The following is a 17098-nucleotide window of genomic DNA, read 5'->3' on the forward strand; positions in this document are numbered from 1 at the left end:
TTTGGCTTCCAAGGAACAGCAGCAGCAAGACCCCAGGAGCGACCTGATCACTCTCCCTTGCATCCTCCACCACCTGACATGGCATTACTCGAGGTTATGGAAGATCAGCAATAGTAACCTTATCAGGCACTTTTATTTTGTACACTTAACTGTCTGACAGTGTGAATAGCTGACTAAAAAGAACCACTGAGGTGAAGGGGGAGGGAAAAGGAGAGGATTTGAAGGTTGATAGTTGACATTCTACCCTAAATACAGTTTGCCTTTTGTTAACCAAGAGCAGCTGAACAAAAGGCTGTATAAAATTAAGTTTTTTAGCATATGCCAGACACTCTGGACAGCAGGTACCTAGACATGGAAACAGAATCCACAAAACCCAAGACAACATGGGACATGGGGAAGATACAGCAACAAGTTCCACCACTACCACTCGAGAATCCCACAGAAGTTTTGACTGCTGAATTTCAGGTCCCTGCCAGGCTTTTAAGCCAGCCAAGCACAGCATTTGGTAATTCTGCACATTCACAATACCGTACCCAACAAAAGGAAATATTTACAGTAGATGGTAGTTTATAACAACACCAGCTATCCACCACATGTATGGGGTGGGCATGTAATACAAGCAAACAACTGAAAAAGATAAGGTTTAGCAAACTTGACAGAAAACCTTTAAATATTTTGGTTACGYGTAGAGACCAATCAACATTAGAGGGAAAATGACGCAACACAAGTTTAGCTATTACCTTTAGCTTACTAAAGAATTCTTCTCCCCTCCACAACACTGAGATYCAAGGTCGAACATTTGCTATTCTCACATCCTTGCAAAGCACTGGTATGAGAGCAGCCTTGGTGATTGCTTGTGTGATCTTAGAAGAGATTATACTACAGTAACAAAGGGGGGTAAAACTGCTGCTGAAGTGACAGCAGTAGCCTTGGGTTGGGTTCATTTGTCTACTTCAGAAATGAATTTAAGACATTTCACATGTTTCTTCCATAGAGACAATTTTCTCTATAGCATTCAAGGCAGACCCTGAATGTCCCCAGAATTTTAAGTATTCAATTCTGAGAAGTGACTTGCACCCACTGCCAGTCCAACAAGTTTAGAGCTTGCCTCAAGTCACCTTCCTGTTGCTGGGGGGTGGGTGAGCCATTTTCTCCAAATCAGCACCAGGGCAGAGGCACACAGCACAAAGCATGCAGAAACAGAGAATATGAACCATTTGAAGCTTAGGCCTTAGTCACTTAAAAAATATTTCAACCACATATGAAGGAAAACTGCTAACTACTCATCATTCTATCCAACAAGTTCACCATCTGGGGTTTTAGAAATGCATGTTACCCACTCAAGTGAAATAACAGGAATGGAGCTCYTATTTCTTAGAGCTGAACACGTAACTATGAATTAATTCTTGTGTCAGTACTGCACACATATCCAAGATGCCTGAACAACACAGAACATACATTCATGAGCCTCATCCATGGGTACTGGGTTTTATTCCTTTTCATACTATGCTATACAGCTAGAGCATTCAAAGCTGGCCAACATTTCTTGTTGCTAAAAAAGATTAGCAGCTATGGACTCTGTAACTGAAAAGAATTTATTTTGGTGAAGGTTGATAGCAGAGGAAGGAACAAGTGGCTTAAAATCAAAAGAACTTTAGAAAATAAGCACTACTGTCTTAGCCACATACAATTACTCTTCTTTAAGATGGCAGGGCAAAGGAGAAAGATAAAATAATATGAGGTGAAAGATAAAATAATATGAGGCATAGTAAAGACATTTTTGTGCTCAAAGTAGAAGCTGGCAGATAATATTGCTCCAATTCCTTCACGTTTTTGTTTCATTTCTGTGACCTGATTTGGATGCACAGGCTTATTTTTTAGTGGGACCAAACCCCTCCCACCCACAGAGCCCTTTTTCAAGCACAGCCAAGGTAAGGAGAAAACAACCCATGGAAGGAGCTGCAGCTGAGCCCATGATGAGAACAGCTGAAACAAAGTCAATATGCCTAATATATTCTAGTATCACGGACACCCATTCATTACATTAACCAATACTTGGATTGCCAAGCAGTAGCCAGTCCTATTCCCATGCAGTATTTCTACACTTATAATTAAGGCTTCCAATGATAGGTTAAAAGCATTAGCAAAAATTATGTACTACATAATTATGATCCAAGATCATATTTGTAATCGCTGTACTGAAAGTGGATTACAGCTGAAGACAATAAACCCCTTCTGTGAAATCTTATCTGTGGTAACATTAGTTTTGCATTCAGTGCATTGTTCATGCAGCTCAAGATCTGTGCCCTCAACACATCGTGATTCTTTGTCTGATGGAAAGAAACCAACAACTTTGCAGGAAGGAAGGGAGTATGGGAGGAAAACTAGGAAGAGATGGGGTCAAGACAGTATTGAAAGAGGAATGATACCTCCTCAACTTTAAAACAGAGCAACTAATTAGTTTTCCTTTAAGGAAGCATGGTCTAGCAAGCATGTTTACATGCTCKAAAGATTCAGCTGAAAGGAGAAACTGCTACGCATGATGCAAGATTTCATCACTAAATTGAAGCAAAAATTCAGCTAGACCTCTCCCACTTGAGATACACTTCAAGACATTGGTTTTAACAAAACTGCAATTAAAAAAATKATAGGTATAGAGTAGTTTCATGCCTATTTATTGCATGCTCATCTCCAGTTGTACATTCTCARGAAAAGCCACCACAACCTCAGAGGTCTGTGCTGCAGCCTGCAAGCATTAATACCCTTACATACAGCAGTACTCTTGGTTTTTCAAAGACATGCTCCAAATAAAAACATTCCATGCAAGCTGCCTGAACATCTGAGRCATTTCTGCTTCTTTCAATTTTTACTCACTGGAAACTGTCTGAAACCATGTTTAATTAAGCCAGTAGTGTAACAATATCATATTATCACCAGGAGAAGAAACAGAAAAAACCTGACAACTTTGCTGTATTTACCCTAAAATGTTGAATGGATTTCAATACCAGWCACAGCAAAGCAGAGAGGGTTTGGATTCTGTCCAGTATGGTATTAAAGCTATTTAAAACCCAAATATTTCATTCTCTTACTAAAGAGAAGGAGTTTAATAGAAATATTTCTGCATGCAGGGAAGAGCCAGGAGCTGACAATGTGATGGGAAGAGGCATCTAAAGGCAGCATAATCCAAGAAGTTTAGCATCTGACAGATGAACAGTATTTGTAAATTAAAAAATATTGTGAAATTACAGATTATTCCAACCCCTTCTCATCCTAAGGATGTTCCATAAATCACATATGAACAAAATAACTCACTATGCTGCTTTCTTCATCAGGAAAAAAATTAAAAAGGAAAGCACAACTGTCAGTAACTTAATCTGAAGCATTATCTTCAGATGGGCACCTGTAGGTGCATTTGATATCAGAAGAGAAAAGACACAGTAAGTATGATAAATGAAGGCTGCATGAGTACAAAGAAGTATATGCAGTTTCTTACATACACTGCAAGTATGAATTTCTCCAGCTCACAAGCACATTTTCCTCTAAGGCTGAAGCTCTAGCAGTCACAAGACCAGCAACTAAAAGTATTGCATTTTAAGGCCACTGCCTCAGGATGCACTTCTAAAATTCTTAATCACTTTGCTAGGTGGCAAAAACCTTAATCACTAGAAAAAGGAGCAGCAAGAGCCTGTGTCATACACTGCAGTATCTTATAAATAACCCWTGAGCAAGAGATGCAGAACTGGAACTGGGAACATGGGCAAACTCCCTCTGCATCAGCCAACTGCTTTGGTGACACTCGTGGGTGGATGGCATTGGGAGCGCCACGGAGCAAAACTCAGCGTTCGGCAGCACAGCAAGCCACCACACAAAATCAACCATGTTTAACCTACCATTCCTGTCTAACCACTCTATTCCTCCTTTCCCCTCATGCCAATTCAGCTTGCAATTAAAATAAACTTTTACCAGTGCTAGAAAAAGGGAAAAAAAGTTCCCTGTCATGTTAAGTGAGTTAAMTTGGCTCACAGAAGCATCTCCTGAGTGCACACAGCCTGGTGAGAACAGAGRAGGAAGTGAGATCCTCTCTTCTCTGAGTAGCCATGAGATGTTAAGACATCTTGCTCACTTTTGTGAAACCACAGCTTTACCCTACATTAGAGCAGATTAGACATAAATTCAATCAGCAAATTTAGCCAAGGTACCAGATAAGTAGCTTTCAGTTCAGCTGACAGCTATGYATTTGAATGCTTTCCCCTATACATGCACAATCCTCCAAAAATTGCATCTTTTACTGTCTGTGAGACAATAAGAAGGACTGCATTTTATTTGTAATCTAAAAAGATAAGAAATCCAGGAATATATGCAACCCCAGATTTCAATATAGCAATCTTAATTTTAGCAAGACTTGTCCACATACTCTGATAGCCCCATGAACCATTGCAACTCACTGATAATGGCAAAAAAAACTTAGGAGTTTGTAGAAAAATCTGATCAGTTAAGAACCTGACCAAAGACAGAACTGATGCAARGAAAAGGAAGGAACAGTGGCTAAGAGCAAGGGGAGAAAGGAAAAAGAAAGAAAAGAAATTTTTAATGTCTTTCGTGTAATGGAAAGAGCTGTGGTGCTACAGGGTTTTGTCTTGTATGTCTTTGTAGTCTATGAACCACTTATAAAATGGAATCTGTAGAGCAGTATGGGAACTCGAAGGGTCACACACCATTAAGGTGACTGGACCTGGCAACTCCACTTTCCCTAGAAAGTGTTAGACGCCTGTTATTGAAGTGTTTTGACCATCCATCACTGTACCATGAAATGATACTAAAGCACACAGCAGTTGAGCTCTGGCATAAACAAAACCCCAGCTATTTAACTTGCAACTTGTGGCATTTTCCACTTTCTGCAAGGTCACTTGAATCCAGATAATTCATCAATACATGCCAAGTGTCTTACAGCTGTTCCAACATTTTCTAAGATCATGGTTTAGTTTGCAGCCTATTAATATTTCCAAGAAAAGAAAAACAGAGGTGCTCYTTCAGTCAGAGATGAAACAATCAAGCACACATTCACATATTAGGTAGGATATTTGATTCAATTATGGGTAAAAATAAAGCAAAATCTTTTTCAAGTCCTATTTTAGTTGGCTTTGTAACAATAACATCTAATTACTACTGCAGCATTAATAGTTCAGTCCATACAACAAACACTGACAGACAACAGAAAATTATTGGGGTTGCAACATGGTCACTCTTGTAGCATTTCCCCTGCTGCCATGATAGCATTTTACCTCAGAGGGTGAGGTTCGAAATGGTAAATCACCAGACCGGGTTTCAACAGAAACTCTCTGACAAAARTTTTGCTTCCCCCCACCACCCCACAACAGTTCCACTCACTTTCTTTCATTCATCCCTGTAGTATCTGCAGGCACTGCCACCTTGAAAGCAGTGTTCAGGGTTCCACTCTCTTTAACATTTGCCACTACTGCAACAATCAATTTTCTCTGTTTCAGACGCTTTACGTACTCAGAGCACGACAGGAGTCAACAGCTCGACTGAGACCAGAACAAACTCGACTAAAGAGAGACTACCCCAGACATCTCAGTTAAGAGCCAAAATCTGCATTTCTGTGCATTAAAAGGATGAGCAACTACACTAATCTTGTCTAGCAAATGTGTATGTGTAGTCTTGTTTTGAGACTTGGAACACCCAGTAAGTAACCACCCACAGTGCTATTTCCCTTCTCACTCGAGGGAGTCTCAAAACGGAGGTGGAATGAAGAAAAATTATGGGGAATGGACAGTGATTTCCAGAAGGAGGGGTGGAAAGACAAGAGCAGAACAGGACCAAAGGTAACAAATGAGTAGTGATATTAGGATAGGAGTATTGTGYTCTAGGCAAGGAGGCACAAAATAAGGAGTCAGCAATTTTTGTGCAGAAAATCCTCAGGGATAGGGTAAAACTTTTTATAACTGATCTCAAACAGGGTGAGGACGATACATCCTGGGGAAGGAGAAGTCTGTGTTTAAGAGAACTGCTCTTCCAGCAGCTTACACATGAGATCTGCCTATACCCAAATCTTACCGCATGAAATAATCTGAGGGAACATCCTGCTCACCAGCTTTTCTCACATACTGAGCATAACCAGAGTTTCTAGCTATTAATATTAAGGTTTCAGGCTACCATYCCTGCATGCATTTCAGGTTTGTTTTTACACTATTAGCCAAACAAAGTACTTAAGTGATGCACTAAGTACTCTCCTGGAAGGCTGCCTTTCTATTATTGTTCCTTTTATGAGGCTGTAAATAGCATTCTTAAACAAGCAATAACCCTCACAGTTTTGCAGTCACCCTTTCTCAGAAAAAAAGTTGTACACCTCACCCATATTTTTAGCCAAAGTGAGAAAGATTTACAGTATAAACTGTTCCTAACAGTCAGTCTCTCCCAAACAATTCCCCTTGARTGAATAATAAATACTCACAAATACTGATCAGGCACACCCGCATTAAGGAGCCACCAAAACACACTAATCAAGAACAGTAGTAGATCATTAATTTGCARAATAAAAGCCTCTCTCAACAGGAGCCGAAGGCTTACTTGTTTTAAAGCCTTTTCGAGGTCTACAGGACACAGGAACACCCAAACCCAATCCTTAAAGACATGCACTCTTTCCAAAGCACACTGTTGAAAGTAAAATTAGCTATGGAAAATAAATTCAGCTTTTTCAGAAGTTACTTCTAGGAAAGCTGTACAGTTTAACCAAGGCTACAATATTTTTGTTCCCTTTGCAATTTGAGMTTTCAAATCCACAAAATACCTTGGAGCTCCTACCCCAGCTACTCTTACTAAGTGATGGAGAATCACATTAGAAGCTGGATACTCTATGCTACGGCCAAAAGCCCTCAAATGTTTTATTTTACACACTTCAAAAAGAACTTTCATCCTACTGAGAACACAAAAACTAGATGCTTTCTAGCCTGCACCACAAGACCAAAAATATACTCCAAAATGAATGCAGGAAAATGGCTTTTTTTAGTGTCTTAAGAACATCATGCTTCATTTCAGTCTAGCATTCAGTATCACACATGTGCCTTAAGAAGCCCACTCTTAGGAAGATACCGAGATACCACAAAAAGCAACAAGCAGCCCAGATGCCATAACGTTTTTGGGTTGGTGGGTTTTTTGTTAAAAGCACACTACATGTCCCCCAAATGTCATTTTGGAGTCTTTCTTTTTCCACAGAATTCAATAATTCTGTCCTCTGACACTAACAACTTTAACAAACACAACATGCCAGACCTTTCTAGAATTATTTCATAACTATAGCAACATTAGAGGAGGTAGGAAAAGTGTCCCTGAAAASTGAAGACAAAGGCATCACCACATTTCCCTAGGCTAAATGCCTTCATGTATCAGTTAAGCAAGCATCCCACAATATACCYCTGTCCTCAGGCAGTTTTTCCCCTGAAGCCCCTTATTGTGCTGTTCAATTTCATCCTGGGAGGAAACTACCACCCAACACTGGTTGCTGGAAAATTCCAGCAAATCCCCCCACACTGACCCCCGGAGCAAAAGGGGAAAGTCAGCGGATCACCATTTTCCCACTTCAAACGAAAAATCAGGTTTCAAACTATCACAGCAAGAAACTATCCCAATGAAACTTAAGACACTTTTATTTTGAAGAAGCCACTGCCTCTTTTAAGATCTATGAAATAATTAGGGTCACTAGAATCAAAACTTGCACAGCCAAAGCAGTTTAAATTAAGACCACATAAAGCAAGTTCCTGTTTTTGCATCAGTAGATGTTTGCCACCACAGAAGCAGATAAAATGCTAACTAAGAGCAGGAGATGTAGCTGGCATATGCGAATGTGAACAYCTCTGCTAACTTTTTCACTACCTTTTATTTATTTATAAATAAATAATCAAAAAGGTGTCCTTTCCTCSACACAGTTATCTTCCTTCCCCATTTATTCGTTTTTCATTCTCCAGTGGGTTACACGCTAAACAAGGCTGTGCAAAGCAGACTCCACAAACAAGTTTAGCGTAGCATTTAGGGCTCTCCGGGGGGGGGCCAAACTTTTCTCTCTTGCATCTCCACGGCCCCGCCACCCCTCGGTACGCGTCCGACGAGCTCCCTCTGAGGGGCAGCGCCCGCAGCAGCCCAAAGCCCCCGATTCAAACCGCAGCCCGGGGCTCCGCCGGCCGCTTCGGGGAACAGCGTGTCCCTCACCTCGCGGACACCCCCCGGCTCACCTCCTCCTCCTCCTCCTCCCGGGCGGCGGCACGGAGCAGCGCCCGGTGGGAGCGGAGCGCGCCCGGGACACCGCCGCCTCTCCACACGCCCTCCCCCGGTGTGCGAGCGGCTCCCGCGCCCCGGGCCGGCCCTACCCCCGTCCCCAGCCCCGCGGGGTGGCCCTAGCCCCGTCCCCAGCCCCGCGGGGTGGCTGGAGCCCCCTCCGCGGGCGGCACGAACCGGGCCGGTCCCCGCCGCCCCCGGGATCGAGCGGTGCGGGCGGGGGCCCTCTGGCGCCGGCCAGGGGAGGGAGCGCGGCCACCCCTCGCCTCCATCCCGCTTTCCCTCCCGCGCCGCGCACCGGGCTCACCTCGTCGTCGTGGTGCTGGCAGTAGCTGGCCCGGTCGGGAAAGACGGAGAGGATGTTGTACGGCGAGGCGGGGTAGGGCGGGCTGAGGGCGAGCGGCGCGGCGGAGCCGGCGGCGGCGGGGCCGGCGGCGAAGCGCTCRATGAAGTGGTCCTTGGTGAGGCGGACGCGCTGGTGCGCCCGCACGCAGTTGTCGCACAGGTGCTCCTGGCAGTCGAGRCAGCGGGAGCTGGCGGCGTTGCCCTCGTCGCAGGAGCTGCAGCGGGGCTCGCCCTGGCGGCTGTGGGGCCGCCGCAGCAGGAGCGCCGCCGAGCCGCCGCCGCCGCCGCCCGAGGAGGAGGACGACGACGACGTCGAGGAGGGCGCGGCCGAGGCCCGAGCCCGCAGTGGGGCCGGCCCCGGCGGCGCGGCCGTTCTTCTGCTCGTCGGCGGCGGCGGCCACGACGACGACGTCCAGCAGGTTGCTGAGGAGGAAGTTGGAGGAGGGCAGCGCGTCCATGCCCGAGGGCTCCGAGATCACCACCTTCTGGTCGCAGATGGGGCAGCGCAGCTTGAGCGCGTCCCCCGCGCCGGGGTGCCGCTGCGCCTCCAGGCACTGGCGGCAGAAGGCGTGCAGGCAGGGCAAGACGTGGAGCCGCCGCGGCGGGCCCCCGCAGGAGGAGCCGCCGCCGCCCCCGGAGGAGCTGGAGGTCTGCGAGGAGGACGAGGAGGTGGAGGAGTTGGACGAGAGGGGAGCCGGCGAGCCGCACATCTCCTTGCACAGCGGGCAGATCTGGAAGTCGGACTCGGGAAACGAAGCCATTTGCGACGGGCGTGACTCCCCGAAGGGGGCAAAAACGTGTCTTTCCTCCCTCAAAAAAAAAAWTTWAARRAAAAAAAAAGGCGCAAAAGCGTGGGCGGAAAAGCAGAGGCGTGGGGAGAAGGTAGTTCTGCAAGCAGCTTACGAGCAAGCTGGCATCGATCAGTCGTTTTGCCAAGTGGGATCGATGGGCCGGTTTTGCAAATACGGTGTCATCGATCCGACGGTCTGCAGGGAACTGGGTCCTCGCCTCGTACCTCGCTGCTGCCGGGCTGGCTGCTGCAGGGAGGGGGGAGTATTTTTGGTATCAAGGTGTAGCTGTCCCGTTGTCCCTCAGCAAATGGATCCTCTTTTCCCTCTCATGTACTTAACCCCCGATGCTCCGTTGCATTAGACAAATTGTATCGATTCCCGGATCGGTCAATACCTCACGCAGTCTTCTCATCTCCCCCTCGGGTCAGCAGTTTGACAACGTGGTTTGGTTACTTGTCTTCTTCCTAAACGGAAAGTGCATGGGCGCCGACCGCCCGATCCCCGCCGCATCCAGCGGGGACCGAACTCTGTCCGCCGGCTCTCGGCTCCGGTTCCCACGGCCGCAGAACCGGGTCGGGGCGGCAGTGCAAGTCCCTCTCGGCCGGGCGGGTGGGGGGCAGCAGGGGCTTAACTCAAGTTTCGCTCTTTCTTCTTGGGAAGTTGGGTTTTTTCCTCTTTTCCTTTAAACCTGTGCTTGTCGGGGGGGAAGGGGAAATTTCGTTTCAGTTCCCCCCTCCACTTTTGCAATCCAGAGCAGCTCTAGGAGAGAGAGAGGCACTGAAACACAGTGGCCAGGCAGACTTCTCCGGCTCCAGTCTTCCCCCGCCGACGCCTGCTCCACCACCGCATGACTGGGGGGTGGGGATGGAGGGCGGCGTTGGTGCCCACCCCACCGGCAGAGACTCACGCTGGCGGGACGCGGAGAAGGAGGAGATGGGAAGAATAAAGGGGCTCCGAGGACGGCCAAGAAGGGCAGTCCCCTCTCTCGCCTCTCTCCCGCCGGACGCCTTCCTTTACGCGGGGCTTCCCGCGGAGGGCAGCGCCGAGCCCGCAGCAGCCCCGCCACACGCGGTACCCGGCGGCTCGGGCGGCTGCTGCCGGCCGGTCAGCGACGCGGGCTCGGCGCGGCTCGCAGAGGCTGCGGCGGCCGGGCAGAGGAGCAGCGGCAGGTCCCCGCCGGCCGCCCTGAATTATTCATGGGGGGTGTATTATATTCGCTCGCACAAATTGGAGCCGCTGTGCAATGCTATCCGAGAGCGCTACGCTCGCCCCCTCCTCCTCCTCCTCCTCCTCCTCTCCGGTTCTCGCTCGCTCTGAGCCCCTGCAGCGCCTAGGATCACATTTCCTTTGTCATCTCGCCTCTTCGCGTGGTGTTTTATTGAGAAAACAAAAATAATATAAAACCCGAAGAAGAGGCGAGAGGAGGGGGGGGAAAAAAAAAGCAGCGAAAACCAAAACGCCCGCCTCCCCCGCGATCTGCCGAGCCGGAGCCCACCGGCCCCGGGGGGTTGAATTAGCAGGAATTACTCACTGATGCAGCAGCACCGTCCCGGGCAGCGTGGGATCCGGGGAGAGCCATCGCGCCGGGCGCCTTCCCCGCCTGGCGGGGTGCGGAGGGCGGCCCCGGGGGGGCAGGGGGCGCGGGGCTGGCGGCGGCGCTGGCTCCGGCCCCGCTGCGGCCGCCGGCACTGGGGCGGCGCGGCGTGCGGGAGCCTTTTAAGCTCCGACGGCGCGGGCTGACTTCCGCCCGGCTGCGGGGGGCGGCCGGGGGGCGGYGGCGGCGGGCAGGAAACATTCGCCCTCCTCCGGCCCGACCTGCCCCCATCCGCCCGCATCCAGCCCCCTCCGCCCACCCCACATTTTTTAATACCGCCGCTTTCAGCGCCGGGGACCCCCCTCCCACTGTGGGTCTGACGTGCCCCGGCCGTGGCTCGGGCGGTCGCCAAACCCTCGCGCCCTTTTTGGGTTTGGGATGCGAGCGGGGCTTCGAGGCCGTTCTTTGAAAGCATCGAGACACTAATGCAGCTTTAAACATGAAGACTCTCGAGCAATTGTTTTCTGACGCCCAGTCTTGGGGTGACCGGCTCCTCTCCGCGCTCTTGCGGTTGCCGCCGGGTCTGCCGTGCCTGGGAGGGCGAGCCCGGCGGGGTTTGCTGCTGGGCAGGGACAGGCGCTTCCTCTCCTTCAAAGTGACGCGATGAAGTTAGCAAAAATTAGCGGGGATGCCATATGCGCTGCTGCGAGACCAGAGTTTAATAAAAATCCGCAACGATTATTTTGTTTCTGATGAAACTCCCTGCCAGCAGCAACTTCGTGGGTGGAAAGTTTCAGCTCGGCAGCACGGCCGAGTGGCCACCCTCTTGGTCAGCGGGGCTTGTGGTAGAGAGAGAGGACACATGGCACTGCACCCCTAACACGGCAACTGGAAATGCCAAGAAGTTTTAAAACGTGGAACTGGCTTAGGAATTGGAAAGTCAAAAAAACAGGAAAAGTAATAAAAATGGGAAARTATACGGATTAGTGAATGAAAGCATCTGTAAATAAGCAAAATAAACTCAAAACAAATTACTGTTCAGTAATGATAATATATTTTCACAACCACCACAGGAAAACTGGTTACTGTAATGTATTCAGTTAYGTTTCTCCTTTGTTGAGCTCTTAGATGTAAAAATAACTAATGCTATTTTGGTCTCAGACATACAAATAACACTAACTTAAACCGTCTACTTAAAAATGTCTTTTGTCTTCTGCTGACRAGTACTAAACACAGCTGAAGCCATGGCTGTGGGGATGTGTCACCAAAAGCTCTTTGGAGAACAGAGAAATTTGGGAGTGCTAACATCCTTATGCAAGAACAAGCAATGGGAATCACTGAGGAAGACCGTGGGGCAACACACGTGCATTAAGTTGTAAACAAGCATGAATGTTTATTATGCCCCTCAGTAGTATATTCTGCTGAGAACCTGCCTCATGTGTTACTAAAGGATTTGGCTCTGGGGCTGTGWTCTTTATATTACAAATCCATATGCTCCCATTTGAGCATGCAGGTGAAATCCACCACAGYTTCGACTATCAGAGGTTAACAAATCATTGAGCCTTGCCTCAGCTCTGTTTATTTGCCCTGTGGTTGCCGCAGAGAGTTATGATGTTGCAGAGCTTGTCCTTTCCCCAATGAAGTCAGTTAGTTGGGAAGAGTGGGAACTCCCCGAACAACAAGCACACGTTGATCTGTTTGGGTTTCCCAGATAACGCTTTGCACCGGCTCCCTCAATAGAAACTGTCATCTTTTGTGTTCAGAAATATTTTAATTGGGCAGAAATTCCCAGATGCGTGTCTCCAGGCATATCTGACACCCCTGCCTCCCTCCGTGACAGCTGTTTGCTTTCCAGCAAACCGGCTGAAGGGGGCAATTCTGTGYGTCCATGCTTCGAACGGTCCTGAACGGGCTCACAATGCTACCTATGCGCTGTGGAAGGTCCTTTCTGCTGACAGGATCCACTGTGTTTGTGCCAAAGCTCCTGAAACTTGTTTACGGCTTACACCCTCCCTGAGCTTGTAAAAGGCTATAAGCGATTCACTGTCCCTGAACAGTGGGTCCTTATTCTCCAGCTGTCACCCTCGTATTGGAGCACCTCTGTCTTGCTGAATCAAAGTCCTCCTTTTCTTCTCCCTCCATGACCACCRCTGAAGGAATGCAACGATTCGAGGCTTCCTCCAATTATGGTTGGCTTTCTGTCTTCACTATGAAAAACGCTGAAATAAAGCTAAAGGGAACCCACCGGTGTGTGCTCAACTACGCAGCAGATAGCACCGAGCATTTTTCTGCTTAGTGCATTGACTCGATGGTTTTCGACTCAATTAACTTGTTCTGCTATAAAAATACCCTCAGCTCTCTTCAGACTGAGGCCTCAATATATTTCATTTGTTTTCTAAGCCGACAAACATGTGAGTGAATAACAGCAGGGGGGCGATAGGTGAAGTGCGGGAGGCTTCTCATTCCTTGTTGGACAGCAGGATGAGAACTTATTTTTATGATTTTTCCCTGGGAAGCTAGTGCTTCGCATTTTCCCTTTTTGTTTCTTAAAAACAAAAGAACAATAGCTRTCCTGGTTAGCGGGGCTATTGTCCCTCTGTGCCAAATAAATGAAATCTCCCTGCTTACGTGAGTGTCTGAGACATTTCTCTGCATTCTGCTCATTCTCCTTTGTGTCGCTCTGCCGAGGTTTCTCGCATTTTATCCCCTTTTTTCCAGTCTTTTTCAATCCATTTCTCTCATCTTTCTTTTGTGCTCCATTCATAYGCTGTTGCTGGTCTGAATTTGAAATGATGTGGTTTGTACTAAAAAGGCGAGCCCATATTTTAAACTGTGTTGAAATCATAACCATGTCATGATCACATCAGAACTGTGTTAAAACATTAACCATTAAAACATCCTAACAATGCTAAAACCTGGGCATGACTGGCCAAACCTTCAGAGAGACTGAACAGAATTGAAATAGCTCTGGAGATCCAGGCCAGCTTCTACCTGGTTGAAAAATCTCTATTTGGCAACATTTTTCTGTCCTTGACTAACTGCCCAGCCACTGCAGCTAAAGGATGCATTCAAAAAGCTTTTTTTTTTTTTTATTTTTTTTTTATTTTCCCCCTTTAATTTTAGTGGAAAATAGGACATTAAAGCAGAAGATTGCACCTGAGTCATTCTCTAGTATCTGCTTGGAACGTCAGGATGAGCCTTCCACTTGGAAGCTCAGTTTTCTTGAAGGAAAGAATCTGCTTTCTGCCAGCAGCACTACAGGACAAACAGAAGGGTGTTCCTGCCAAAAGCAATACAGCYGGAAAAGCCAGGGGTCTGGAGGTTAAAAGCTTTGTTAAATAGAACCAGGTAYAGTAATTGTGAGTTTGAGGATATTTTACTATMATTTTAGAGGCAAACATTCACAGAAAGAGCCCTCCCCGATACCACCTGCCTGAAGTGCTCCAGCAGCCTGATATGGTTTGCCCTGCTGTGCTGAGCACCAAGGCAGTGTTGCAAGCTCAGAGCTCAGCAAGTCTTGTGAGCAGGAGTCACTGAGGAGCTGTGCAAGTTCCTGAACATGCACAGGTGAGCACTGAGACAGAGCTCTGAGCTCCTGTTATCATCATTGCTGTCTCACACCTAAGGACCCAGAAAACATTTCCAACACCAATATTGCTATACCACAGACATCAAAAGCCAAGAAAATGGTTCATGACTTCAAATTCTGCACTGGTCTTCTGGGGATTACCAAGATCTAAAACTCACCCTGTCCTGGTGCACCTGAGAATCCACTTCCTCGTTTATCTGTTAACAAAGGGACAAGAGACACAGCATTACAACTTGCTTGGATCTTTGCCTCCACTGCTCAAGTAAATCAATGTACCAAAGGAGTACTCACAACAGGTCTACTCACAAGGAAAGTCTTTAGCAAGGTCTTGATGCTGGTGTAGCCTTTGGAGATTTCACATCTGTCAAATAATGCCAGACAAATGAAAGAGGAAGGTTTTGTTGTTGGTGTTCAGCTCACTGTTAGTGACTTATTCATTACACTCAGAGGAATATCCGTCTTTTTTTTTTTTTTTTTTGGTTTTTCACCACAACTGTGCTCCATGGACAACTGTGCCACTTAAGTTCAGCCACTTTAGCTCTGATTTGTGCCGTTTTTTTTCTCCTTCCCTCATTTTTCCTCTTGCAAGCACAAACTTCTAAATTTGCCTCAGATTCCAAATTTGCCATGCCTGCTCCTGCACACTGACTCTYGCTTAACCATATATCTGTCATTGAATCCATTAGTAAGTACAGTAGTAAGCTCAGCTTTCTGCATGTGCTGCTGAGCTTCCTGTATGGTACGCTGGATCTYGAGCAGGGTGGAGGTTTGGGGAGCAAAGAAGCAGTAAGTGTTGTCCCCATGGCATAAATCATTGGAAACTGGCTTGCTCAGCTTATTARTTCAAGCTCTTGACACCCCCTCCTCCACCCCACCTATCCATCTCCCCTACAGCAGGGTCACCTTGAGTTTAAAGATGTGCTTGTTAGGATGTGATGGGATCCAGAGAGGAACAGAGAGCGCCTCCTCTATTCAGGTGTGCAAGTGAAATCTACAGATCTTGCTGGTTTGCCTCTTTGCATCTCTACAGTCTTCAAGGGCTGGCTTTGGGAAGGAGAGACCTTGCACTGCAGCAGCTGACATCACTTTTAACCCCAGAGACACTGCCAGGTTTAGTCTATTCCCAGAAAGAAGCAAACACCTGCTGTCTTGCCTTACAGCACAAAGCTCTGCAGGCAACTGCAAAGATGTCATTTTTCAATGTGATAAAGAAAGTTTTGGTGTTTTCCACTTCTATTATAGTCAAGAGCAACTTTACACTTAGGCCTTACTCTAGCTTTCCTACTGCACAGTAAGCATCTGAGAAGAAACTAAATTACCTTTTTTTTCTTTTTTGTTTCTTTGTGCATTCTGATTCATTCCTTCTTTCCGGAAATTCTGGCTGAAAATCATCAATTTCTAACCATATAGTGGGATTTAGCATCACAAGGACTTTTAGCACCTTTACCTCCCAATGACTGCGTCTCTGAAACCAGTTTGCTCTTCCAGACTTCTCAAATCTCTCTATTCGCCATCTGTTCAATCAGATTTCTTGTTAGACTAAGTACCTGTGTTGGCTTTAATCTTTGATGATGACAGCTCAACTATTGCCCCCCAAGGATGGGCTCAAGGCCAGAAGATSCAAATGTCTGTTCTTCTCACCCTGATTCTGTTCTAAACAAGTTTCAAATGTGATGCCTACCATTAAGAATGGTCTAAATCCATGTCTCAATCACAAGACTTCACTGACTGGGTGTGAAAACTGATGCTGGAGTAGCCTTAAAGGTCCTCAAACTCACCTTCAACAAAATGTCCCATCAGATCACTTTTCCCTTTCAGGAAAAACTTGGCAAAATAGACATACCTTGTAAACATGCTGTGCAGGTCAAGAAATGCAAGCTCTGAGCWGCTGGAGGCAGAAAGCAGGTGCCAACGTTATGGGCTAATAATTGCAATAATAATTGTTTCCTGACACTGCTTCTGCTCCTATACCTCACTCTGCACTTATCCTCTCCACACAGTTAACTCGGCCGTGACTCGAACGTTCWCCTCACCTTTGTTCTTGTTCACATCCGCAAGATCCTTTTACTGGGCCGGGGGAGTGCTTGGAGCAGCGAGAGGTGGTGCACACTGAGCTCTGGGCACAGTGGCTTGTCAGCTGCTAATGCTTCCCCACAGCTGTGTAAACTCCGGGCGCAGGCAGCTGTTCCCCTCCCGATCTGGTGGCGGGAGCCGGGAAGCCTGGCATCCTCAGTTATTCATTACCAGCCCCCAAACCGGGACTGTCAGTGTCCCCTAACATGCCACAGCCCCGCCRTGGCTGACCTTGTGCCGGGAAGGGCTGGTGTGGGGTGCTGGTGTTCCCTCAGATGATTCYGTGTGACATCCAGCACCTGAATCCTCACATTCATGTGCTGCTCTCTCCCACAGCCACTCTGATCTGGACAGGTCAGTTCCAAAGTTGAATTGAATGCTGAGAGAGAAAAGTGCTGCTATTTCTACATTGTCCTTAACAGGAAACATGCTTGGAGCTAATTTGGACCTGAAATGTTTAGGGTTTTATATGTTGAA

General features: G+C 47.3%; 1 protein-coding gene across 1 annotated transcript in view; it reads right to left on the reverse strand.

Moving 5' to 3' along the window:
• Nucleotides 1-9430, reverse strand: part of TRIM71 (tripartite motif containing 71) — a 54781-nt gene extending 45351 nt beyond the window's left edge. The window contains 2 exon segments of the mRNA XM_057372682.1: nt 8597-8960; nt 8962-9430. Of these exon segments, the coding sequence (XP_057228665.1) occupies nt 8597-8960; nt 8962-9395 (798 nt within the window). The 5' untranslated portion in view covers nt 9396-9430.
• Nucleotides 9431-17098: the final 7668 nt, after the last annotated feature.

This window comes from Malurus melanocephalus, unplaced genomic scaffold, assembly GCF_030028575.1.
Source record: "Malurus melanocephalus ecotype Western Australia unplaced genomic scaffold, MMel_1.1 scaffold_177, whole genome shotgun sequence".
NCBI classification, from domain to species: Eukaryota; Metazoa; Chordata; class Aves; order Passeriformes; family Maluridae; genus Malurus; species Malurus melanocephalus.